We start from the raw sequence: 26,281 nt of genomic DNA, 5'->3' as shown, positions 1-26,281 counted from the left end.
TCCGTCAGAACAAAATAACATGAATTGGTTATTTGCCATGAATAGGTCTAATTCACTGCAGACAGTCATCCTTCATGAAGCTTCTAAAACAGAGCTAATGTACAGAGCAGACTGGTAAACAGTAAGTCAGTAGGTTTAGTGGAGTAGCATTATATACAGCTTACACACTGCAGGGAGTGGAGGATGCATTGACTTTCACAGCCATATTAGGGACTGGTTTCTCAGTTGAGGTTTTCCCACTGCTGTACTCTGCCTGGCTCAGTCTGCAGCAGCCTATTAGAACCCCTTGTGGGAAAGTTACCCCCTTTAAAGAAACTCACAAGTACTGCCAGGAAAAGACTGGAGAGAGAGAAAGGGAAAAACAGATGAGAGTAAGAGGCCACTGTCTCCATGATCTATTATCTCAACAGATGCGTTGCAGTTTGGCTTCACTCTCCCCCCTGGGTTCCTCTTTGGGGCTGCGCTTCCTTGATGATTTCTCCTCCCCCTCTTTGTCTTCAAGGGATTCTGTAGCATTCTTGAAGGGCTCTGCCCCAGAGTCAACACTGTCCAGCTCAGGGACCGATGATTCCTCATTCTTCCCAGCCACCAAACATGAATCACCCGATATTGGTACCAAGTCCCCTGGGTCAGGGCCCATCTGAACCACCACCATGGTCAATGCTTCTTCCTCCCTCTCTATCCTTGTTTCAGTCTGTTCCTCCTCAAAGAGGGCCATCTCCCCAGGGTGAGTGGCTATCTCACCAACCAGGCTGACTGTGAGCTCTGTGTGGCCGTTGACGGACGTTGTTCTCTCAGCCTGCCGTAGAAGCTCTGTCCTCAGGGAGGCTAGCTGGGTGTGGATGAGAGTGCGGTGTTGCATCTCCAGACTCTTCACCTGCCAAACAGAAAGACAGGCATCATCAGTGGTCAAAGAGAGTCATAAGCCCTATTTGCACGGAACTACTATTGCTAGAGAACGTTGATTATGTAATTATTACCCTAATGTCTGTTATTCAAGAGGACGATTCAGACGGAATTCATTTTCCAAACTGCCCCCTGTAATTATACAGTGCCTTGCGAAAGTATTCAGCCCCCTTGAACTTTGCGACCTTTTGCCACATTTCATGCTTCAAACATAAAGATATAAAACTGTATTTTTTTGTGAAGAATCAACAACAAGTGGGACACAATCATGAAGTGGAACGACATTTATTGGATATTTCAAACTTTTTTAACAAATCAAAAACTGAAAAATTGGGCGTGCAAAATTATTCAGCCCCTTTACTTTCAGTGCAGCAAACTCTCTCCAGAAGTTCAGTGAGGATCTCTGAATGATCCAATGTTGACCTAAATGACTAATGATGATAAATACAATCCACCTGCACTGTGATAGTCTCAGAGGTCCGTTAAAAGCGCAGAGAGCATCATGAAGAACAAGGAACACACCAGGCAGGTCGAGATACTGTTGTGAAGAATTTTAAAGCCGGATTTGGATACAAAAAGATTTCCCAAGCTTTAAACATCCCAAGGAGCACTGTGCAAGCGATAATATTGAAATGGAAGGAGTATCAGACCACTGCAAATCTACCAAGACCTGGCCGTCCCTCTAAACTTTCAGCTCATACAAGGAGAAGACTGATCAGAGATGCAGCCAAGAGGCCCATGATCACTCTGGATGAACTGCAGAGATCTACAGCTGAGGTGGGAGACTCTGCCCATAGGACAACAATCAGTCGTATATTGCACAAATCTGGCCTTTATGGAAGAGTGGCAAGAAGAAAGCCATTTCTTAAAGATATCCATAAAAAGTGTCATTTAAAGTTTGCCACAAGCCACCTGGGAGACACACCAAACATGTGGAAGAAGGTGCTCTGGTCAGATGAAACCAAAATTGAACTTTTTGGCAACAATGCAAAACGTTATGTTTGGCGTAAAAGCAACACAGCTCATCACCTGAACACACCATCCCCACTGTCAAACATGGTGGTGGCAGCATCATGGTTTGGGCCTGCTTTTCTTCAGCAGGAACAGGGAAGATGGTTAAAATTGATGGGAAGATGGATGGAGCAAAATACAGGACCATTCTGGAAGAAAACCTGATGGAGTCTGCAAAAGACCTGAAACTGGGACGGAGATTTGTCTTCCAACCAGACAATGATCCAAAGCAAAATCTACAATGGAATGGTTCAAAAATAAACATATCCAGGTGTTAGAATGGCCAAGTCAAAGTCCAGACCTGAATCCAATCGAGAATCTGTGGAAAGAACTGAAAACTGCTGTTCACAAATGCTCTCCATCCAACCTCACTGAGCTCGAGCTGTTTTGCAAGGAGGAATGGGAAAAAATTTCAGTCTCTCGATGTGCAAAACTGATAGAGACATACCCCAAGCGACTTACAGCTGTAATCGCAGCAAAAGGTGGCGCTACAAAGTATTAACTTAAGGGGGCTGAATAATTTTGCACGCCCAATTTCAGTTTTTGATTTGTTAAAAAAGTTTGAAATATCCAATAAATGTCGTTCCACTTCATGATTGTGTCCCACTTGTTGATTCTTCACAAAAAAATACAGTCTTATATCTTTATGTTTGAAGCCTGAAATGTGGCAAAAGGTCGCAAAGTTCAAGGGGGCCGAATACTTTCGCAAGGCACTGTATATACATTTTTTTTAAAGTTATGACAGAAGCCTGGATTTTTTTTTCTAGGAGTGAAGATATTGCAACAAGTCCACATGATAACATGGCTACACTGATAACTCAAGCTTGGTTCCCATTTTTATAGTGTCACCATAATAATTTGAATTGAGGAAGTGTGATCATATTCATTATGATATTTTAGCAATCCGCAGTAGAAGACATCCTAAATGCCCCCCAGCCTTCAGATGTGAGCCAAACAGCACACTTGCACTTGATATGTGTTGTTAGGCTATGAATAGAAAGTGAACTTGTAATTTCCAAACATTTATCTCAGTTTTATGCTGCTTTGCGATCTGTTAAGAGCAATGTTGCTTTTAATGTTTTTTATGATGCACTTGGCGATGTTCAATTCCTTCGCATTAAACAAACAAAAGCATTCACTGTGAAAGTTGATACATGTAGGTCCTTCATATAAAGGCTATCCACAGCACTTCGTTCAATTTATAGAATCAGTTATGGTTTACTTGCTCAAACCGCGAGCAACACCTGTCAAACTCAGAAATATTTCTCAAAACACAGGGATGTCAATTTGCACGGGGGGACTAATATTGTCAAGAGGACTTTGGAGTTTGCCAAAAACCACGTTATTCTGTCAAATATTTACTCTTCTGCCATGTAAAATTACTGACATAGATTCGGAAAGGGACTAAAATGACAGATGTGGTGTATTGTGCTCGTGCACTTAATTATATTACCCAACCTCCCCCAGTAAAACTAATCCCGTCCGAATAGGGCTTTATGCCATCTAACGACTGAATGGCCTGTCAGTGATGTTCAGTAGATTTATAAAAGGATGGCTCCAGGGAAGCTACATGTATATTGGTATACAAGCATTTAAAACGAGAAACCACTTTGCTTCAGTGGGCAATAAGGAATGCCCTTTGACATTCCAGCTCATGAATACTATTGAAGCCCAGTCATTTTTACTAACAATACAGAATATGCATAGCTCTGTAGATTTTCAACAGGCTCTTCTAAGAGGCTTTACACGTTGTTTTTAATCTGGCATGTGATCTTGAGAATATTGAATAACAGGGGTTGGAACCGGTCCAGGAAACTAGGGCTGTCCAGGACCAAAAGAATAAGTGGTCGACCAAGAGTTTCTGTTCTATCGACCAATTGATTGGTCTACATTTTTAACATGTCTTTTTTCATGTATTGACACATCCTATGTATTATAATCAAATCAACTATATTCACTGAGCTTGTCTGATGCTTTAAGCACACGGTTTGATTAAATAATCAAAACACATAAATGACTAGAGGGAGTCCGACCAGCAATTTATTTGATTGTGCCGGGCCGGGTTCAGTCTTGCTGTGCTGTGTAAGAACAAACAGGGAGTGACAGTGACTAGCACCCATTGTCTCGCTCTCCTCCCTGCTGCAGCGACCACCACAGAACATCAAGTGTTTATCGCGCTGTCCGTGTTTCTGAAGCTGCAACATAATTACAGCCATCTCTGACTGAAAAGTTATTTTTCCGAAATCCCTCATTTGTTTTTGGAAAGACATTCCCTATTCCCTCAGCCCTTGCTCTTTTTACGTGACACATGTATGCAACGCATTACGTGATTAAAGAGTAGGCCTGTCAAACGATCAAAATAATGAATTGCATTAAAATTCTGCGATTAATTAATTAAATTCTGCGATTCTGCAAAGTTTTTATTTTCTCAAATTTGGTGCTAAATAAAGATTATTCTTTTTTTTTAAGCAGTGTATTGAGTTACAGGCATGTAGGGAGGGACTGAAACCAAAAATATTTCAGTATCAGAATGTTTTTAATGGCATATTCACCATAAACAAGTTAAATACAAAAGACCTGGAACTTACTAATGCTCCCAGTAGGTAGGTAAGTACACACAAAATGATAGTTCTCCCAGTTACTGATTGGAGGGTTGGCTATAAGAAAGAAAATTGATACAAAGAACATAAACCTATACAACAATGTCAGGAATCCCTCAGAACATTAACCTGTGACCATACACTTCAGTCATCCTCCTCCATTTCTTTTCACTGAGCCAATTGCAAAGACAAACAAGCCCGCTGACATTTTCAGATGATAAAGCTGCTCTCTTCTTGTGTACAATATGCCCGGAGTGTGAAAACAACCTCTCAAAAGGAACTGATGTAACAGGCATTACCAGGGACCTTCGTGCAATGCAGGCCAGCCTGGTGTGCCCCTGCATGCTGTGACCGCCACTGTAGTGGACAGTCCTCCATGTTGATACTGGGCTCTGCTTTCGAACACTCCACACATTTTCAATGGATTCCTCCTCAGATTCTTTGGTGGCTATAACTCTGTTGCTTTATCCAGTTGCTGTGCAGGCCTCTCTTCCTTCAGCACTAGACCCAAGGTTTAAGGACCTGAAGTGAAGGTATTTCAGGTCCTTAAACCTTGGGTCAAGTGCTGTGGCGAGCTTCAGCCTTTCTCCAGGTCAGTTGTGAATGTCAGCATGAATCTTGTCATTTAGGCAGGGTTATCGTTGGAGCTCTCAATCACCCGAAACAGATGACAAAGCAGGCAACACCACTGAGCAGGAAATGCACATCTCTCCTCCCAGAAGTTCAGTCAAGTATCTGCAGTGAAAGAGCACTCAAAAATCACTTGTCAATTGTGAGAGACTTATTCCCAGACTCTCTCGCACACTTTACACACACACACACACACACACACACCTTATTATAACACTAATAGTGATACAAAGAATAGTACCTGCAGGGCTCCAGTAGTGCCTCCAGCTTCTGCAGTTTCTCTAGTTCAGCTGTGGTTGGCATGGTTTTCGGTTGGTTGTTGGTGATCTCTCAGTAGTTGTTGTTTTCTGTGGACACGAGTTACCAATTCCAGAGTGGAATTCCATCTTGTTGTGTGCCAGTGATTCCTTCAGTCCATTTGCTGATGTCCTAGCTCGGCAGCATTTGGTGGGCTGTGTTTGAAATGGCCAACATTTTTTTTCCATTTAGCTATGGCATTGTCAAACCCTCTGTTCTGTAGGGACACTGTGATGAGACTGTGCGCGATGCAGGGCAGGTGTTCAAAAAGGCATATGTCTGGCAGCTGCAATCATGTTCCGTGCACGGTCTATGCAAACTGTGGTAACTTTGTTTTCAATGTTCCACTGCTTTGCTAGAGCCACTAAATGCCCGGCGCACATTTCAGCATAGTGCCTCTGTCTTCACTACAGCCAGAGCGTGTGAATGCAGTTTCCATTGATGTGGTGAGCAGTATCCCAGGTAGTTGTGGTTACTGACCGAGTTCCAGTGGTCTCCCGTGAGTTGAGTTTCAACTCCTCTGCTTTCATAGCCCTCTCCCTTTCATACAGCTTGTGTATTCTTGTAACAACGGTGGCTTTCGAGGGTAACTCATACGTTTTCGGTCCGATGCTATCCCTCAAGCCTTCGTCCTCCACAATGTGGACTTGCCTGCAAGCTGTAGCTATCCACTTGGCTATTTCTTGTGTTAGCTTGCTGCTTGTCGACAGGCCTCCCGCGCGCACACCCTTCTAGCTTAGCCTGCCGAAGATGTTCTCCACTGCTACTAGTAACTTTACTTGTATTGCCGGCGTCAACAGTAGGTTTGGCTTGTAATTGAAAACGATGACTCGTATTTTGTTGATAAACAAATTTAGCCTTGCAGTAGATGCAAATTACTTTGGTTTTATCCACAGAGCCACCTGGGAGTGATTTAAAATTGAATTGGCCATTTAAAAGCCCCTTACTAGCATTATCCATTATTCAGTCATACAAGTAGCTAGCAAGTAAAGCGTTTGTCAAACTAGCACATTGGCTGCCAGGGCTTGAATTTGAACTATGGATGGTTCAGGGGGTCAAACTAAGAAAATGCGTTAATGGCGTCAATTCATGGCATTAAAAAAATGTAAGCATTAACCTTTCTAGGGTCGGTGCAGTATCCTGAATTTCCGCATGTCTGACGTGCCCAAAATAAACTGCCTGTTACTCAGGCCCAGAGGGTAGGATATGCATATAATTGGTAGAATTGGATAGAAAACACTGAAGTTTCTAAAACTGTTAAAATAATGTCTGAGTATAACAGAACTGATATAGCAGGTGAAAACGGGAAGAAAATCGATCCGGAATTATTATTTTTTTGAGCTTGGAATGACTTCCAATGCAATGCTATTGAAAGATCTAATTTCCGCCTCCCAGATTGCAGTTCCTATGGCTTCCACTAGATGTCAAGTCTTTATACAAGGTTTTTTTATTTTATTTTATTTATTTCACCTTTATTTAACCAGGTAGGCTAGTTGAGAACAAGTTCTCATTTGCAACTGCGACCTGGCCAAGATAAAGCATAGCAGTGTGAGCAGACAACAGAGTTACACATGGAATAAACAATTAACAAGTCAATAACACAGTAGAAAACAAAGGGGGAGTCTATATACAATGTGTGCAAAAGGCATGAGGAGGTAGGCGAATAATTACAATTTTGCAGATTAACACTGGAGTGATAAATGATCAGATGGTCATGTACAGGTAGAGATATTGGTGTGCAAAATAGCAGAAAAGTAAATAAATAAAAACAGTATGGGGATGAGGTAGGTGAAAATGGGTGGGCTATTTACCAATAGACTATGTGCAGCTGCAGCGATCGGTTAGCTGCTCAGATAGCTGATGTTTGAAGTTGGTGAGGGAGATAAAAGTCTCCAACTTCAGCGATTTTTGCAATTCGTTCCAGTCACAGGCAGCAGAGTACTGGAAAAAGGCGGCCAAATGAGGTGTTGGCTTTAGGGATGATCAGTGAGATACACCTGCTGGAGCGCGTGCTACGGATGGGTGTTGCCATCGTGACCAGTGAACTGAGATAAGGCGGAGCTTTACCTAGCATGGACTTGTAGATGACCTGGAGCCGGTGGGTCTGGCGACGAATATGTAATGAGGGCCAGCCGACTAGAGCATACAGGTCGCAGTGGTGGGTGGTATAAGGTGCTTTAGTGACAAAACGGATGGCACTGTGATAGACTACTCAGCAAACTGGATGCAGAGTGTTGGAAGCCATTTTGTAGATGACGTCGCCGAAGTCGAGGATCGGTAGGATAGTCAGTTTTAGTAGGGTAAGCTTGGCGGCGTGAGTGAAGGAGGCTTTGTTGCGGAATAGAAAGCTGACTCTTGATTTGATTTTCGATTGGAGATGTTTGATATGAGTCTGGAAGGAGAGTTTGCAGTCTAGCCAGACACCTAGGTACTTATAGATGTTCACATATTCAAGGTCGGAACCATCCAGGGTGGTGATGCTAGTCGGGCATGCGGGTGCAGGCAGCGATCGGTTGAAAAGCATGCATTTGGTTTTACTAGCGTTTAAGAGCAGTTGGAGGCCACGGAAGGAGTGTTGTATGGTATTGAAGCTTGTTTGGAGGTTAGATAGCACAGTGTCCAATGACGGGCCGAAAGTATATAGAATGGTGTCATCTGCGTAGAGGTGGATCAGGGAATCGCCCGCAGCAAGAGCAACATCATTGATATATACAGAGAAAAGAGTCGGCCCGAGAATTGAACCCTGTGGCACCCCCATAGAGACTGCCAGAGGACCGGACAGCATGCCCTCCGATTTGACACACTGAACTCTGTCTGCAAAGTAATTGGTGAACCAGGCAAGGCAGTCATCCGAAAAACCGAGGCTACTGAGTCTGCCGATAAGAATATGGTGATTGACAGAGTCGAAAGCCTTGGCAAGGTCAATGAAGACGGCTGCACAGTACTGTCTTTTATCGATGGCGGTTATGATATCGTTTAGTACCTTGAGTGTGGCTGAGGTGCACCCGTGACCGGCTCGGAAACCAGATTGCACAGCGGAGAAGGTACGGTGGGATTCGAGATGGTCAGTGACCTGTTTGTTGACTTGGCTTTCGAAGACCTTAGATAGGCAGGGCAGGATGGATATAGGTCTGTAACAGTTTGGGTCCAGGGTGTCTCCCCCTTTGAAGAGGGGGATGACTGCGGCAGCTTTCCAATCCTTGGGGATCTCAGACGATATGAAAGAGAGGTTGAACAGGCTGGTAATAGGGGTTGCGACAATGGCGGCGGATAGTTTCAGAAATAGGGGGTCCAGATTGTCAAGCCCAGCTGATTTGTACGGGTCCAGGTTTTGCAGCTCTTTCAGAACATCTGCTATCTGGATTTGGGTAAAGGAGAACCTGGAGAGGCTTGGGCGAGGAGCTGCCAGGGGGCGGAGCTGTTGGCCGAGGTTGGAGTAGCCAGGCGGAAGGCATGGCCAGCCGTTGAGAAATGCTTATTGAAGTTTTCGATAATCATGGATTTATCGGTGGTGACCATGTTACCTAGCCTCAGTGCAGTGGGCAGCTGGGAGGAGGTGCTCTTGTTCTCCATGGACTTCACAGTGTCCCAGAACTTGACACAGTGTCCCAGAGTTGGAGCTACAGGATGCAAACTTCTGCCTGAAGAAGCTGGCCTTAGCTTTCCTGACTGACTGCGTGTATTGGTTCCGGACTTCCCTGAACAGTTGCATATCCCGGGGACTATTCGATGCTATTGCAGTCCGCCACAGGATGTTTTTGTGCTGGTCGAGGGCAGTCAGGTCTGGGGTGAACCAAGGACTGTATCTGTTCTTAGTTCTGCATTTTTTGAACGGAGCATGCTTATCTAAAATGGTGAGGAAGTTACTTTTAAAGAATGACCAGGCATCCTCAACTGACGGGATGAGGTCAATGTCCTTCCAGGATACCCGGGCCAGGTCGATTAGAAAGGCCTGCTCACAGAAGTGTTTTAGGGAGCGTTTGACAGTGATGAGGGGTGGTCGTTTGACTGCGGCTCCGTAGCGGATACAGGCAATGAGGCAGTGATCGCTGAGATCCTGGTTGAAGACAGCGGAGGTGTATTTGGAGGGCCAGTTGGTCAGGATGACGTCTATGAGGGTGCCCTTGTTTACAGAGTTAGGGTTGTACCTGGTGGGTTCCTTGATGATTTGTGTGAGATTGAGGGCATCTAGCTTAGATTGTAGGACTGGCGGGGTGTTTAGCATATCCCAGTTTAGGTCACCTAACAGAACAAACTCTGAGGCTAGATGGGGGGCGATCAATTCACAAATGGTGTCCAGGGCACAGCTGGGAGCTGAGGGGGTCGGTAGCAGGCGGCAACAGTGAGAGACTTATTTCTGGAGAGAGTAATTTTCAAAATTAGTAGTTCGAACTGTTTGGGTATGGACCTGGAAAGTATGACATTACTTTGCAGGCTCTCTCTGTGGTAGACTGCAACTCCTCCCCCTTTGGCAGTTCTATCTTGACGGAAGATGTTATAGTTGGGTATGGAAATCTGAATTTTTGGTGGCCTTCCTGAGCCAGGATTCAGACACAGCAAGGACATCAGGGTTAGCAGAGTGTGCTAGAGCAGTGAGTAAAACAAACTTAGGGAGGAGGCTTCTGATGTTGCCATGCATGAAACCAAGGCTTTTTCGATCACAGAAGTCAACAAATGAGGGTGCCTGGGGACATGCAGGGCCTGGGTTTACCTCCACATCACCCGCGGAACAGAGAAGGAGTAGTATGAGGGTGCGGCTAAAGGCTATCAAAACTGGTCGCCTAGAGCATTGGGGACAGAGAAGAGGAGCAGGTTTCTGGGCATGGTAGAATATATTCAGGGCATAATGCGCAGACAGGGGTATGGTGGGGTGCGGGTACAGCGGAGGTAAGCCCAGGCACTGGGTGATGATGAGAGAGGTTGTATCTCTGGACATGCTGGTTGTAATGGGTGAGGTCACCGCATGTGTGGGAGGTGGGACAAAGGAGTTATCAGGGGTATGAAGAGTAGAACTAGAACAATGATAACTAACCTGAGCAACAGTATACAAGGCATATTGACATTGAGAGACATACAACGAGGCATACAGTAATCACAGGTGTTGAATTGGGAAAGCTAGCTAAAACAGTAGGTGAGACAACAGCTAATCAGCTAGCACAACAACAGCAGGTAAAATGGTGTTGACTAGGCAACGGGGCCGACAGATAAAACAAACAAGCAGAATGGAGTACCGTGATTAATGGACAGTCCAGAGTGCATCAGCTATGTAGCCAAGAGATCAGTGTCCAGGGGGCAGCGGTGGATGGGGCAGGGAAGCTGGACTGGCGAGTGTTATCCAGGTTGAAAAAAAGTTAACAATGACTAAATAGCTTGTAGCTAGTTAGCTGGTTAGCTTCTGGAGGTTTTAAGCTTGTTAAAAAAAAAAAGGGTATTTGTAGTCATTCAAAGTTGAGCGCCAGGGCAAAAGTGGTCTTTTTGCACACGTGAAAGTGGGCGTGCTCTTCGTTCTTTTCCTTTGCTATTGAACAGTCATTTCAGTCTGAAGTATTATCGTTTATTTTTTTTTAAATGTATTTATTTATTTTTACCCCCTTTTTCTCCCCAATTTCGTGGTATCAAATTTTTAGTGGTTACTGTCTTGTCTCATCTCTACAACTCCCGTACGGGCTCGGGAGAGATCAAGGTTGAGAGCCATGCGTCCTCCGAAACACAACCCAACCAAGCCGCACTGCTTCTTAACACAGAGCTCATCCAACCTGGAACCCAGCCGCACCAATGTGTCGGAGGAAACACCGTACACCTAGCGACCTAGTCAGCGTGCACTGCGCCCGGCCTGCCACAGGAGTCGCTAGTGCGTGATGAGACAAGGATATCCCTACCGGCCAAACCCTCCCTAACCCGGACGACGCTAGGCCAATTGTGCGTCGCCCCATGGAGCTCCCAGTCGCGGCCGATTGCGACAGAGCCTAGGCTCGAACCCAGAGTCTCCGGTGGCACAGCGATGCAGTGCCTTAGACCACTGTGCCACCCGGGAGGCATATTATAGTTTATTTACATATTAGACAACCTGAGGATAATTTTTTTTAAAACATTGTTTGACTCATTTGGATGAACTTTGCTGGTAACTTTTTGGAATCCTTTGTATGCATGTTGAAGGACTGGATTATTGAATTAATTGCCCCAACTAAACTGCGTTTTTGGGATATAAAGGACTTTATCGAACAAAATGACCATTCATTGTGTATCTGGGATCCTTGGGATTGCAAACAGAGGAAGATCTTCAAAAGTAAGTGATTTATTTTATCGCCATTTATGATTTTGTGTCGCCAGTGCGGGTTTGAAAGATATGTTGACATGGGGCACTGTCCTCCGACAATCGAATGCTATGTTTTCGCCGTAAAGCCTTTTTGAAATCTGACGACGCAGTTAGATTACCAAATTTCTAAGCTAAAGAATCATGTATGACACTTGTATTTTCATGAATGTTTAATATTACGGTTTTGTATTTTGAACTTGGCGAGCTCTGATTTCAACGGATGTTGTTGAATTTGATCTCGAATTACTAGAGAACGTTGGTTATGTAATTATTACTCCAGAACGTCCGTTATTCCACGGGATTCATTTTATCCAACCTGCAACCTTTATTCTTTTTACTCCAATAAATTGACAAGATAAAGCATTTCAACATGTCCAGGTGATAGGGCCACACTGATAACTCAAGCTTGGTTCCCAAGTTTCTAAACCATCTTTCCTATAATATTTAAATTAAGGAAGTGTGATTATAATCATTAGAATATTTTAGGGTTCCGCAGTACGTCCTAAATGCCCTCCAGATGTGAGCTAAACCGTGCAATTGCACTTGAGATGCATTTTAAGGCTATGGATGAAAAAGTTAACTTATCATTTCCAAATGTTTAGGTTAGTTCTATGCTGCTGCTTCGCGATCTATTAACAGCAAGGATGCATTAAATAGGCACAATATTTTTGAATGATGCATTTGGCAATATTCAATTCATAAACAAAACATTCACTGTGCAAGTTGATACATGTAGGCCCTTCATATAAAGGCTGTGCGCAGCACTTAGTTCAATTTATCAGATCAGTTATTGCTTTATCAAACTGCGAGCAACACATGTCAAACTCAGAGATTTCTCAACACAGGGATGTCAATTTGGACGGGACTAAAATGACAGATGTGGTGTTTTGTGCTCGTGCACATAATTACATAACCCCACCTCCCCCAGTAAAACTATTCCTGTCCGAATACTGCACAATAGGGCCTGACCTATAACATTACATAATCACATCAATAAATTGGTTAAAATAAACTCTGAAAACCGTAGATAGCACTACTGGGTGATCTGAAAAGTAATAGTCGATCGAGCAATAATAAAATAATTAAGGTTGCAAAGGATCGGAAACATGACTGTAAATTTCCGGAATTTCTCATGGGAAGTTAAGCCCTGGAATTTTGCTTAAATTTATTTTAAAAAGTTAACAGTGCACCTTTTTTTGTTGGATACACAAGGCCATTCTAGGTCTTGATAGTTTAACCAAAATATGTCACAATTCAATGGAATTGCAACCTTCTGCATGCACAGTGCACTCTTCCATCACATGTACAGCTGATTCTCAAGAGCTTGCACGCTAATGAGATACTATTGAGCCCACACTACTACACTGTCTGAGCCAAGGACTACATGCTTTCTGGTAAGTTTTGATTACAATATTGGGTGGGGTGAATATATTTTATATGACATACAATATTTTTTGTTAAATAGTAAATAGTAGCCTACAGCAAAGTGTGTTTAAATCATTTTTAACAATTTCTGCTGGTTTGTTTTAGCCTGCTAACTGAGTGTTAATTCACCTATTTCCATAAATGTTTCATTTAAAAAATGTATCTTACAAAGGAGTTGTTTAATCAAACTGCTTAACCTATTTATCAATACATGGAATTGTATTTGTTAGTTTTTTTACGCATTTTTTCCCCTAATCTCTACAGGAAAATTCCATGGGCACTATCTGATGTGTGGAGACATTTCACTGCAGCTAATGTAGAAGGAAAAGCTGTGTACATTTGCAAATACTGTGCCAAATCATGTGAAGTGTGCAACAAAGATGCAGAATCATCAGAATCTGATGCTCACAGCCAATGTGTATTGGAAGAGATTTCTGAATGTTCTTCGCCCAGCATACACCCCTCCAACCAGACATGCTTTATCTACTAATTTGCTGGATGCAGAGTTCAACAGAGTTAAAGTGAAGGTCAAGCGAATCATAGAGAACGCAGACTATTGCAATCATCTCTGATGGGTGGTCGAATGTTCGTGGGCAAGGAATAATTAACTACATCATCTCCACCCATCAACCAGTATTCTACAAGAGCACAGACAAGGGACAGACTCACCGGTCTCTACATTGCAGATGAGCTGAAGTGAGTCAATGACCTTGGACCACAGAAGGTATTTGCACTGGTGACATACAATGCGGTGAACATAAAGGCTGCTTGGTCTAAAGTGGAAGAATCCTACCCTCACATCACACCCATTGGCTGTGCTGCTCATGCATTGAATCTGCTCCTCAAGGACATCATGCCACTGAAAACAATACTCTACAAGAGAGCCAAGGAAATGGTTAGGTATGTGAAGGGTCATCAAGTTATAGCAGCAATCTACCTTACCAAGCAAAGTGAGAAAAATAAGAGAACCACATTGAAGCTGCCCAGCAACACCTGTTGGGGTGGTGTTCTCATCATGTTTGACAGTCTCCTTGAGGGGAAGGAGTCTCTCCAAGAAATGGCCATATCACAGTCTGCCAATATGGACAACCCCATCAAGAGGATCCTCCTGGATTATGTATTGTGGGAGAGTGGTAAGCAGCCTGAAACAAACAGGGCCTATGGTAGCCATTGCACAGATTGAGGGAGACAATGCCATCCTGTGTGATGTTCAGACTCTGCTTGCAGATGTAAGAGAAAAAATCTGTACTGCTCTGCTCACTTCACTGTTGCCCCAAGCAGAGGAAACTGCAGTTCTGAAATACATCAAAAAGGGTGAAGACTTCTGGCTGAAGCCCATGCACACCACAGCATACATGTAGGACCCCAAGTATGCTGGCAAGAGCATCCTGTCTGGTGCAGAGATCAGCAAGACCTATGGTGTCATCACTACGGGTCTCGCCACCTTGGCCTGGATGAGGCCAAGGTCTGGCGAAGTACAGTTCCAAGCAAGGGCTTTAGGATGGAGATGCAATATGGCAGTTGTGCCAACATATCTCATCAGCCACCTGGTGGAAGGGACTTTGTGGATCTGAGGCTCTTTCCCCTGTTGCCTCCATCATCCTCCAAATCCCATCAACCGCCACAGAGTGCAACTGGTCCTTGTTTGGGAACACACACAAACCAAAGCACGCAACAGGCTGACCAATACACGGGTTGAAAAATTGGTGTCCATCCGGGCAAATTTGAGCCTGACAACGAGCCATCCTCAACAAGGTTGGAAAGTGACAGTGAAGAATAGGCCCCAGAGTCTGATGTTCAAGAGGTGGACATTGAGGAGGTTTAGGGAGAAGACATGGAAGCCTGAGAGGAAGACAAGCAATGCTTTAGTTTCTAGACTATCAATTTTACAGATGTACAGTGCCTTGCGAAAGTATTCGGCCCCCTTGAACTTTGCGACCTTTTGCCACATTTCAGGCTTCAAACATAAAGATATAAAACTGTATTTTTTTGTGAAGAATCAACAACAAGTGGGACACAATCATGAAGTGGAACGACATTTATTGGATATTTCAAGCTTTTTTAACAAATCAAAAACTGAAAAATTGGGCGTGCAAAATTATTCAGCCCCTTTACTTTCAGTGCAGCAAACTCTCTCCAGAAGTTCAGTGAGGATCTCTGAATGATCCAATGTTGACCTAAATGACTAATGATGATAAATACAATTCACCTGTGTGTAATCAAGTCTCCGTATAAATGCACCTGCACTGTGATAGTCTCAGAGGTCCGTTAAAAGCGCAGAGAGCATCATGAAGAACAAGGAACACCAGGCAGGTCCGAGATACTGTTGTGAAGAAGTTTAAAGCCGGATTTGGATACAAAAAGATTTCCCAAGCTTTAAACATCCCAAGGAGCACTGTGCAAGCGATAATATTGAAATGGAAGGAGTATCAGACCACTGCAAATCTACCAAGACCTGGCCGTCCCTCTAAACTTTCAGCTCATACAAGGAGAAGACTGATCAGAGATGCAGCCAAGAGGCCCATGATCACTCTGGATGAACTGCAGAGATCTACAGCTGAGGTGGGAGACTCTGTCCATAGGACAACATTCAGTCGTATATTGCACAAATCTGGCCTTTATGGAAGAGTGGCAAGAAGAAAGCCATTTCTTAAAGATATCCATAAAAAGTGTCATTTAAAGTTTGCCACAAGCCACCTGGGAGACACACCAAACATGTGGAAGAAGGTGCTCTGGTCAGATGAAACCAAAATTGAACTTTTTGGCAACAATGCAAAACGTTATGTTTGGCGTAAAAGCAAACCAGCTCATCACCCTGAACACACCATCCCCACTGTCAAACATGGTGGTGGCAGCATCATGGTTTGGGCCTGCTTTTCTTCAGCAGGGACAGGGAAGATGGTTAAAATTGATGGGAAGATGGATGGAGCCAAATACAGGACCATTCTGGAAGAAAACCTGATGGAGTCTGCAAAAGACCTGAGACTGGGACGGAGATTTGTCTTCCAACAAGACAATGATCCAAAACATAAAGCAAAATCTACAATGGAATGGTTCAAAAATAAACATATCCAGGTGTTAGAATGGCCAAGTCAAAGTCCAGACCTGAATCCAATCGAGAATCTGTGGAAAGAACTGAAAACTGCTGTTCACAAATGCTCTCCATCCAACCTCACTGAGCTCGAGCTGTTTTGCAAGGAGGAATGGGAAAAATTTCGGTCTCTCGATGTGCAAAACTGATAGAGACATACCCCAAGCGACTTACAGCTGTAATCGAAGCAAAAGGTGGCGCTATAAAGTATTAACTTAAGGGGGCTGAATAATTTTGCACGCCCAATTTTTCAGTTTTTGATTTGTTAAAAAAAGTTTGAAATATCCAATAAATGTCGTTCCACTTCATGATTGTGTCCCACTTGTTGTTGATTCTTCACAAAAAAATACAGTTTTATATCTTTATGTTTGAAGCCTGAAATGTGGCAAAAGGTCGCAAAGTTCAAGGGGGCTGAATACTTTCGCAAGGCACTGTATGTTGAAAATGTTTTTGGAGATGCGATGGATCATTCAATATTCCCTTTTGTTGTTCAGTGAAATAATCCCATGTGAAGAGTCAACTCGTTTAATTAAAGTTCACTTTGGTGACTAAATTGTTTTAACATTTCTATCGGAAGGATTTAATCACTTGCAGTTATGTCTACTTATGATAAGGTAAAAAGGTTTTTGTCTCCATATGACATGGTAAATATATCCAATGCAAAAAAACATCTACATTTAAACATGATTTATTTCCAGTAATTCCCATATACTCCCACAGAAAGTTTCCACCTCTGAATATTACCCAAAATGTGCAACCCTAATAATAATAAACATTTTTGCAAAGTATTATTATTTTCAATATGTAGAAACAATGAGAATAGAAAGGTTCAGAACTTTTCTGAAACATCACAGCACAGTTGAAAAGGATAGGTCAAATATAAATCCAATGTGGATGGTGTTAAGAGATAGATGGGTAGAATGGAGCTGAAGGTTGGGACTAATAACAAGATAACTAATGTAAAACATACGGTGTCCAAAAAACGTATATAGATTTTTGTGAAACTTCTGTGAAAGAGCACAGTTTGAAAGATATGGCAAATAGAAATCAAACCGGATGGACATCAGAAATAGATGGTACAGGTTGAGGAAGGACAGGAGTAAAAACAAAGGAAATAGATCTACTGTAAAATAGACTGTCCATAAAATGTATAAGCTGTAAGTAGAGGTCTAAGCATTGTTGTTCACTAGTTCACTCCAATTAGGGGAGGTAGGGTTAGAAAGGAATATACACACACAGTCAAAAGTTTGGACACCTATTAATTCCAGGGTTTATTTTTTTACTATTTCAGAGTTACCAGCCTCAGAAATAAATCACTGACAGTGTCACCAGCAAAGCCCCCCCCACACACAAACACACCTGCTCCATGCTTCACGGTGGGAACCACACATGCGGAGGTCATCCGTTCACCTACCCTGTGTCTCACAAAGACACGGCAGTTGGAACAAAAAATCTCACATTTGGACTCATCATACCGAAGGACAGATTTCCACCAGTCTAATGTAGATTGCTTGTGTTTCCTGGCCATAGTTGGTTGAGAGAATGCCAATAGTGTGCAAAGCTGTCATCAAGGCAAAGGGTGGCTACTTTGAAGAATCGCAAATATATTTTGATTTGTTTAACACTTTATTGGTTACTACATGATTCCATGTGTTATTAGTAAAAAATAAACTAGAATGAGTAGGTGTCCAAACTTTTGACTGGTACTGTATGTGTATATGTATGTATATTTGCAAAATATATATGGGGGATTTGAAGTGATGCAGACAATTACATTGATGGAAGCTACAATATTAAAGCTGATCTACCCCCCCCCCTCCAAAAAATAAAAAAGTATATATTTTTTAATCTCAAAACCGTAACACATGCAACAGCAAAATGGATGCAGAGGATGTGACAAATAAACCTCAAAACGGGGGAATATTTACAGATTGCTCAGGAGTTAAAGGGAATGTCAGATGTGTGGAATTAATGTGACTAGTTGTGGAAAATACTAGAGATCAAGAAAAATAAGGTAAGGAGAAAGTGCTGAGTGCATATTATGTGTGCCAAACAGGTGCTGTATAGATTGCAATATAATTTTTCTGACCGTTTGGAACAATGTTAACACTAAATAAAGTATAAGAGTACCAGAGCCTGTTGTAACATTTTTTGTTAAGTCTTTATTACAGCAAAGACTAAAAACATTCGCACTAATTTGTGAATGCAATTTCTGAAATGGAACAGTTTATTTATTGCTTAAGCTAATTATTCAGGGCTCGCTTTATTTTAAAACTAAAATGCTTGATTGCATTTCAAATCATGAATGACTTATATGCTGTGTGATGACATGAACAAATGAATGGTTGATTGATACAGTAGCCTATATATTGACATACAGGCCTAAGTTACAGTACTAAGACTAAACAGGATGTGCTCTGAGGCCTACAGCTCAATGGTAGTTATACAAGGCTTCTTTTCCAGTGTCTGCCTGCAAACTGAAAATTTTGCCAGTGTGTATGTGTTTAGGCTACCTGCCCTACTAATGACATTTATTATTCTAATAAGAAGATGATCAAGAAAAAGGAGCATTATTATTATTATTATTATTATAATAAATATTATTTTTCAGGCAATTTGGAACAGTGTAAACATAAATTTGAAATAATACCAGAGGCTGTTCCAACGACAAAAAGTGTAAAGCCTTTATTACAGTAAAGCAAAGATTAAAAACAGCCCAATTGTGAAATTGCTTACTTGACATGTCATTGCTTGAGGCGAAATCAGTAGGCTATTAAATAAACACGGTCTTATTTCTGTAGATATATTGCGGTTTTATAAAGCCAGGCACATTTAACAGTTAGGCTATTGTTTATATACCTAATTAAGTTTGGGCTTCCCCTCTCCACACTTTTCTTAGATAACAAGGCAAGGGCTGTTTTCTCATCTCCTCATTCTGCTGATGCCTCAGCGGCATTGCACCAACTGTCAGAGCAGCTCACAGATTACTGCACCTGTACATAGCCCACCTATAATTTAGCCCAAACAACTACCTCTTTCCCTACTGTATTTATTTTATTTTGCTCCTTTGCACCCCATTATTTTTATTTCTAGTTTGCACATTCTTCCACTGCAAATCTACCATTCCAGTGTTTTACTTGCTATATTGTATTTACTTTGCCACCATGGCCTTTTTTTTGCCTTTACCTCCCTTATCTCACCTCATTTGCTCACATCGTATATAGACTTGTTTATACTGTATTATTGACTGTATGTTTGTTTTACTCCATGTGTAACTCTTGTCGTTGTATGTGTCGAACTGCTTTGCTTTATCTTGGCCAGGTCGCAATTGTAAATGAGAACTTGTTCTCAAGTTGCCTACCTGGTTAAATAAAGGTAAAAAAAATATAAAAAAATAAATAAAAACTGTTCTCAACACCAATATGGTGGATAACGTTGCTATTATCCACATAGCAACATGGTCTAGGAAAAGGCGCCAATTCAACAGCACACTAATGTGTTTCAGAAGCAGGGACAGCGACCGCTATCCAACGAGGGAGAAAGCACATTTGTTTTTAAATAATATTATTTTTATTAGTGTTGCACCATTGTTCTTATGTAATATAACCAGATACAATTTCAGTAGCACGTGTCTTAGACTGATGGACTGTGCATACCCACAATGGATCAGCCCACTCAGCACAAATTAGACAGGTGTCTTGTACACCATGATAGATCTATATATTTTTTTGCTACTGCTCGACTAAAGAAATCTCGGTCGACCAACAGCCTATCGACCAAACAATCAACCAGTTGACTAAATGGGGTCAGCCAGCCCTAGAAACAGAACCGAAAACCAGAAAATATTGAACATTTTCAAGGAACAGAAACAAAAGTGATCCATACTGTTCAGGAACAGAACTGTTATTTTAAAAGCATGGGAACTGGTTAATAACATTATTTTACGTTCCAGTCATTTTTTCTAGTCCCACAAAAAAAACCTATGCAAACCCTCACTCTGTCACTCAGAAACTTTTCCAGTGTCTGCCTGCAAACTCTGAAAATCTTTGCCAGTGTGTATGTGTTTAGGCTACCTGCCCCTACGGAGCATAGGCTACTGTACTGACGTTACAATCGTGATTCAGAAGATGGGCAGAACGATTTTTTTATTAGCTAAAGAATGGATTAACTTTTCCAATGCTAGATAAGGATACCATAGGCCTATCACGTTGTATTTAACAACAAAAAGGTAAGACATGTCTTTAATTCTGGTACCGCTCTGCACACACAAGCTTGTTAGCTAGCTCAAAGGACATTAAAGTTCCTTCATAGAAGCCACTCTACCGTAAGTATAATTATGTGGACCCAAGTCAGATAATGCATGTGATAAGATGCCCAGCACTTCAAGCCTCCTCCTTAACCCACTCTCGATCTCTCCCCAACCGCAACATTTCAGTTGCATCGTGTGCCATAGGATACACTAGTCTGTCCATCATGCATGTAAACAACTAGCTTGCCTGCTCTTTCCGCACTGATCGGTGATGTAATTTAATGAGCTAAATATTTTTTTAAAAACTTGATTTCATAGGTTGAAAAGGGAATGATATAAAACTGTACTTTTTGGTTTATTTTGCTGGTCGGAACAGTGGAACGGAACAATTTTTTTGGGGGGGGTTCCAGTTCAGTTCTAACATTTAACAACACTTAGGATCATCACTACAGTAGCGGTTACAGGCGTCCACTCACCAGCTGATCGATTCTCTGCTGGCTGTTCTCTGCAGAGCGGTATAGCTTTAGCTCCTCAAACATCTTGATGTTGGCCTGCACCACACTGGCCACCTGGGGGCACCTCAGCACAGGGGAGACAACATGGCCATGTCAGAATGGTCTGTTTTCCATTCCATCAAGAATGTCAAATACAGAAAAGGTGGAGGACTTACTAGAAGAGACATAAGGTAAGCTCTTTAACTCCCATCTATCCTTCACACAAATAGACATTTTTAGAAGATCCACATACAAATCAGTTTCCTCCACCAAAAAAACAAAGTTATCCTGATAAGTTAACCATGTCTGCTGCTCCATACCGTGGTCAGTGTGCCTGCTGATTGAGATTGCGTATCCTTTCCCCGGTCAATTGCTGAATGATTCTGGCCTATACGATTTTGAAATCCATCTTTCACATGAGTGTTTTGCTGCATTTATTGAGTGACTCCCACAACTCTTAATTTCCACACTTTTTGCCCCAGTTAAAACACTCGTAAACATCAGTGCAAAGCCAGGAAAGGGGGAGTGTTGAAACCATGGGTGTTTTGCCATTTACTAACATTGTGTGCCTGGAGTCTATAATTGTAAGCATCTCTACCTTCAGCCTTCTGTCAGTGTCTACCCTCAAGTCTCTGGCCAGCCAGTGCACGCACACGCAAGGTTTGCTTCTGGGTGCCAAAAATACCTGTTCCTGAACGAGGTCAAAGAATCTTGGCATCTCTACCTCTCCAATTGGCCTCTCCTGCCGCTAAACATGTTAAAAATTAACACATCTATTCTTCACACAGACACAAATTATGACAAGTTCATCATACAAATAAGTTTCTTTCACAAAAAGACATCACGTTAAGTTACCCATTTTTGTACCTGGTGGTCTTTGAGATGCTGTATCTTTGCCCTCAGTCTCCTCGCATTGCCTCCCCTGCTGCCACTAAACATGTTAAAAATGATCTAATATCTATCCTTCACACACAGTTCACCATACAAAGCATCTTAGCATACACAAAAAAGCTATCTTGTTTTGATAACCTTTCTTTGAGGTTACATACTGTGTGCTGGTCAGTGTACTTGGTCTTTGAGTCTGTATCTCAGCTCACAAGTCTGCTGTTAGTGTACCTGTTCGTTAAGTCTGTGGATCTCTGCCCTTAGCCTCTTCTCCATGGCGTCCTTCTCCTGCCGCAAGGTCACATTTTGCTGGTGGAGCTCCAGAAGATGCTTCTCTATATGTAGGGCCTGCTCCAGACTCTCCCCGCCCTGCAATAGACAACCACAGGTACACCAAGGTTAGTATCATGACATGAAGGGGGGTAGAGGGGTAACAGAGGTTAGCATTAGGGCATGCAGGCTGCTTGCATAAAAGTATGTAGATTGATGAGGGTTGTAATTAATATTGGATGTGAGAACTTACTAAAGCACAGTATTTGCAAGATAACTCAATGGAGACACCTGTTCAGAGATAATACTGGCCGCCTCCTCGTAAATCAGGTTGCCTCCCTGTCCATCTGGGTCCATGAGAACCAGCGTCTGGGTCTGGTCCAGGGTATGCTGGGAAGGCCCCACCTCCTCTTCGGCTGCCACTAGGATCCCATTGTTCACGCTGCTGTCCTTCAACCAGAGCAGGCACCAATCACCATACAATGACCAGACAAGTTACTTGACATATACACCTCCTGTGCTGGGCTTGAGATGAACCTTTTTAACACTGGTGACACTACCGCTATAGAAGATTCAACGACACCGATATAAAAACTTTGTTGGCACAAGCAACAGGGCATGTTGTACAGATCACACAATACAACATGACATACACTTTTCCACATACACTTCACAATATCAACCCACCACAACCCTCTCAACTTGGGATGTGCATCTATCCCTTTCAAGACAATTTTATAGATAGACGCTGATACAGGAACGATAAGTTTTAGTTTGAAATGATTCGGTTTGATGCGATAAAATTCGATGCACTGATATTTGTTGCAAAAACACATTCATTTTCATTTCTAAATTAAAATCTGCTGCTGATGGCGCACATGAACTTGATCTGTGTCCCCCCACACCTGATCTGAAAGCACCATCTCTCCCCTTAATTAATTAATAACTTTTGCAAATTAAAAGTTTGAGTTTTAATTTATCAATATTTATCACCTACACAATTATGCTATGACATAGCCAATGAATATATAGCACAACTACAAGTTGACAGACTGAGTGAGCTTCTCTTGCTTCGCCCATGCAGTGCGGGTAGCAAAAGTGAGTGTTGTCCTTGTATTGAAATGATCAACTTTACCCTGTATATCTAAAAAATAACATATACACTGATTGTTTCAAGTAAAATGTTTGCTGATGGTGAACCTGAAATCTAAATTAATCCAATGTAAGCCCCGTTCAGCATGTATAGCCAGATGAGAGCTGTGTCTCTGGTAGTAGCTTAGGATACTTTCATTCCGGTAAAACAATTTAAAAGCACATTTGACAATACAAACATTTGAATGCTGAAGGTGATGTGCAAAATCAGCAATAGGTCTACCTCTGGTTTGTCAGCGGCACGAAGCAGCACACAATTTGACTAGGCTACTAATATTGCCTGGGGTTGTTCGGCATGCAAAATTACTTGTAGATCAATGACATGCTTAGCTCGACACTGAAGGAGAGGACACAGGTGTCACAAAAGATTAGGTATTTTTGGAAGGTAGAAAGTCATTTGAGCCCCCAAATTTTTGTGAACCAGCGATTTGTAACGTTTTAATAGATTTTGACCGATGCGTGCTACATTTGGAACGGTTTGGGGTCCTAGAACCTATGCACTAATAACTTAAACATTTGAACCTGGGACAGATGCGTATCGGTGAATTGTTACATCCCTGCTATCCACATTTACCCACCACAAATCATGAGACATATATGAAACCTTGGGTTCCACAGTGAGCAGAGTCTCCGTGTTGGCTGTGTTGAGGATTGGCTGCGCCATGATAGTCCCCATGTCTCCGCCCTCCACCCCAGAGCCCGTACACACTTCCAGCCCTCCATAGGCTTTAGGGTGGGCCTCCGGACTCTGGTCATAATACTGTCGGCTGTTCACCTCCTGAATGCACAAGGAGGGGATTGAGAGACATCTGTCTTGGTCCGCGTTCACAAAGATTCTCAGAGTGGGCGAGCTAATCAAGTATTAGAATTCAGGACTCTTATTGACTATGATTTAAAAGGCTAAAATTCATCCTAGATCAGCACTCCTACTCCATTTTTGTATATATGGAGAATAAGTGCCCTGTCTGTTTACTCTTCATACTCACAGTGTTCAATGGTGAATGTATGTTCTATTACAGTAGTTTGGTGGTAGTACCTGTGTGACCTGTATCTGGAAGGTGGTGTGGGGGTTCCGGAAGTGGGTCTTATAGTGTTTGATGGCCTCGTCTCGGCGGTTGAAGCCGTTTCGGCAGCGGTAGCAGTGCCAGTGTGCCCCCTTGAACCTCTTCTCCCCTTTGATGGTGCCCACGATCTCACAGTGGTTGCAGCATCGAAGCACTTTTAGGCCTGAAGGGAAGACAAAAAGCTTGCTGTAAAGTTGTAGGTCCCATGTATTTTCCAGCAATCAATAAAAGAGCCTGCCTGATTATTTCTTTAATCAATAAAAGAGCCTGCCTGATGAAGACAGCTTGGCTGTCGAAACGTTGGTAATTACATTTTTGCATCTGAGCTCCTAGAGTGTGCGGCTCTCTTTTATTTTCAAGTTTTCTACTCCACTAGCCAGCACCTCGTCTTAATAGGTGTGCGTTTATTTTTCTTCTAGATTATTATTTCTTTAAATATTTAACTGATTTGAGTGAAAGATCACTCACTGAAACCTTTTGGCAAAGTCACACTACAACTGAATCTAGCATCTGATGTGTACTTTTATGTATACGTGTTGAAAAGCCTCTCACCAGCAAAGTCGATGCCCTTGTCAACATGTTTAATGCGGTAATGAGCCCGTAGGATAAGAGGGTCATGATAGGCCTCGACCACAGTGCAGAGAGGACAGTGCATATGAGTGCCCTTGTCCTTGCCTGAGCAGTTGTCGTCCTGACACAACACTGGGTTGTAGGTGTGCTCTGTGCCCCTGATCCGCACCGAAGGGTGGGCCTGAAACAGCAAGGCAATGAGATTCAGGTAGACTGAGGATAACTGTTGCAAGTTAATCCTCATACAATTTTCATTTTAACAACATATGTACTGTAGTTAGTAGCTATATTATTTTAATCACTAGTTACATACTGAGCTGAATGACAATAATGTTCCATTAGGTGCTCTAGTTGTTTATAAATTTCTGCTAGAAGATTATTTGCTTTCAACTAGTGGTAAATAGGTGCCTTAGACTGAAGGTCAACCGCATGCATGAAATAAACTACTGAGCATATCCCCTCACAGGCCTCACGTCAAGTTTCCACACCATTTTATCGTAGCCATTTGAACATAACATAATTATCTAGCTACAGTGCAGACTACTTACGGGCATTTGTTTGGACATTAAAAGGAGCAATCAGCAGTTGTTACATCCATCTTTCGACATAAATTAATGATATGTACCCATTGATTCCTGCAGAACATAACTTAGAAATGCCTCATGAGCTTAGTTTAACTTTCGTTCCCCATCATAACTCAAAATAAGCTTTTTTACTACAACGCTTGTAAACAAAGTAAATGTAAACAATCACAATATAGCCTCAAAACAATTCCAAAACGATCATTTTGATATCATATATGGCTCGTCAGTCCTTGCATTCATAGCTGTCTATGCATTTGCGAGTGGTTACATTTATCTAGACCCATCCCTCAGTTTTTGTTATCGAAACTGGTTCGGGGACCCGGCTTTGTTTTTGTTTCTACTGCTTGTTGACACTTTAAATAGCTTGCTAATCAACAACTTTATACAGGCGCTAGTTTGGATGCGTGTAGCAGTTCCAGCTAGCTAGCTAACGTTTTAGCTAGATAAAGACTGTCCATCCATCATGTGGCCTTCATGACTAGACTTGAGACCCTTTGGAAATGTGACTGATCAATCGATATACTTACAATAAAAGCCGACATTTTATCTGCTGAAGCTGGAACTTTTGTTGAAACACATTCAGGTAAAGTTATCGGTTAATTTTGGTTCAAACAAGCGAGCCAAATCGCATGTTGTGAAGTGTTGTGTGTTGTTCGTCATCTGTGCACTCGTTTTGCTTGCAATGGCGGCGAACGTGTAAGTGCTTACGTTGACAGAGCGTGGCGTAGTTTTTTTTT

The 26,281-nt window shown here is 42.3% G+C and overlaps 1 protein-coding gene across 3 annotated transcripts; it reads right to left on the bottom strand.

Moving 5' to 3' along the window:
• Positions 1-117: 117 nt before the first annotated feature.
• zgc:193801 (uncharacterized protein LOC564476 homolog) lies at positions 118-26,281 on the bottom strand. Of its 3 annotated transcripts, none has more exons than XM_024382122.2 (8): positions 26,072-26,281; positions 24,943-25,141; positions 24,363-24,553; positions 23,905-24,104; positions 22,466-22,619; positions 22,136-22,273; positions 21,002-21,094; positions 118-877 (listed from the first exon to the last, which is right to left on the bottom strand). In XM_024382122.2, the coding sequence occupies exons 1-8, from the start codon at positions 26,084-26,086 to the stop codon at positions 404-406; spliced, it is 1,464 nt and encodes a 487-aa protein (XP_024237890.1). In that variant the 5' UTR covers positions 26,087-26,281; the 3' UTR covers positions 118-403. The 3 variants fall into 3 exon arrangements, with proteins under 3 accessions (XP_024237890.1, XP_024237891.1, XP_024237892.1); XM_024382123.2 differs by having other exon boundaries at positions 22,466-22,616; XM_024382124.2 differs by having other exon boundaries at positions 22,466-22,624; positions 23,931-24,104.

Source organism: Oncorhynchus tshawytscha, linkage group LG20 (assembly GCF_018296145.1).
Source record: "Oncorhynchus tshawytscha isolate Ot180627B linkage group LG20, Otsh_v2.0, whole genome shotgun sequence".
Classification (NCBI taxonomy): Eukaryota; Metazoa; Chordata; class Actinopteri; order Salmoniformes; family Salmonidae; genus Oncorhynchus; species Oncorhynchus tshawytscha.
This window is presented reverse-complemented; position numbering and strand designations above follow the sequence as displayed.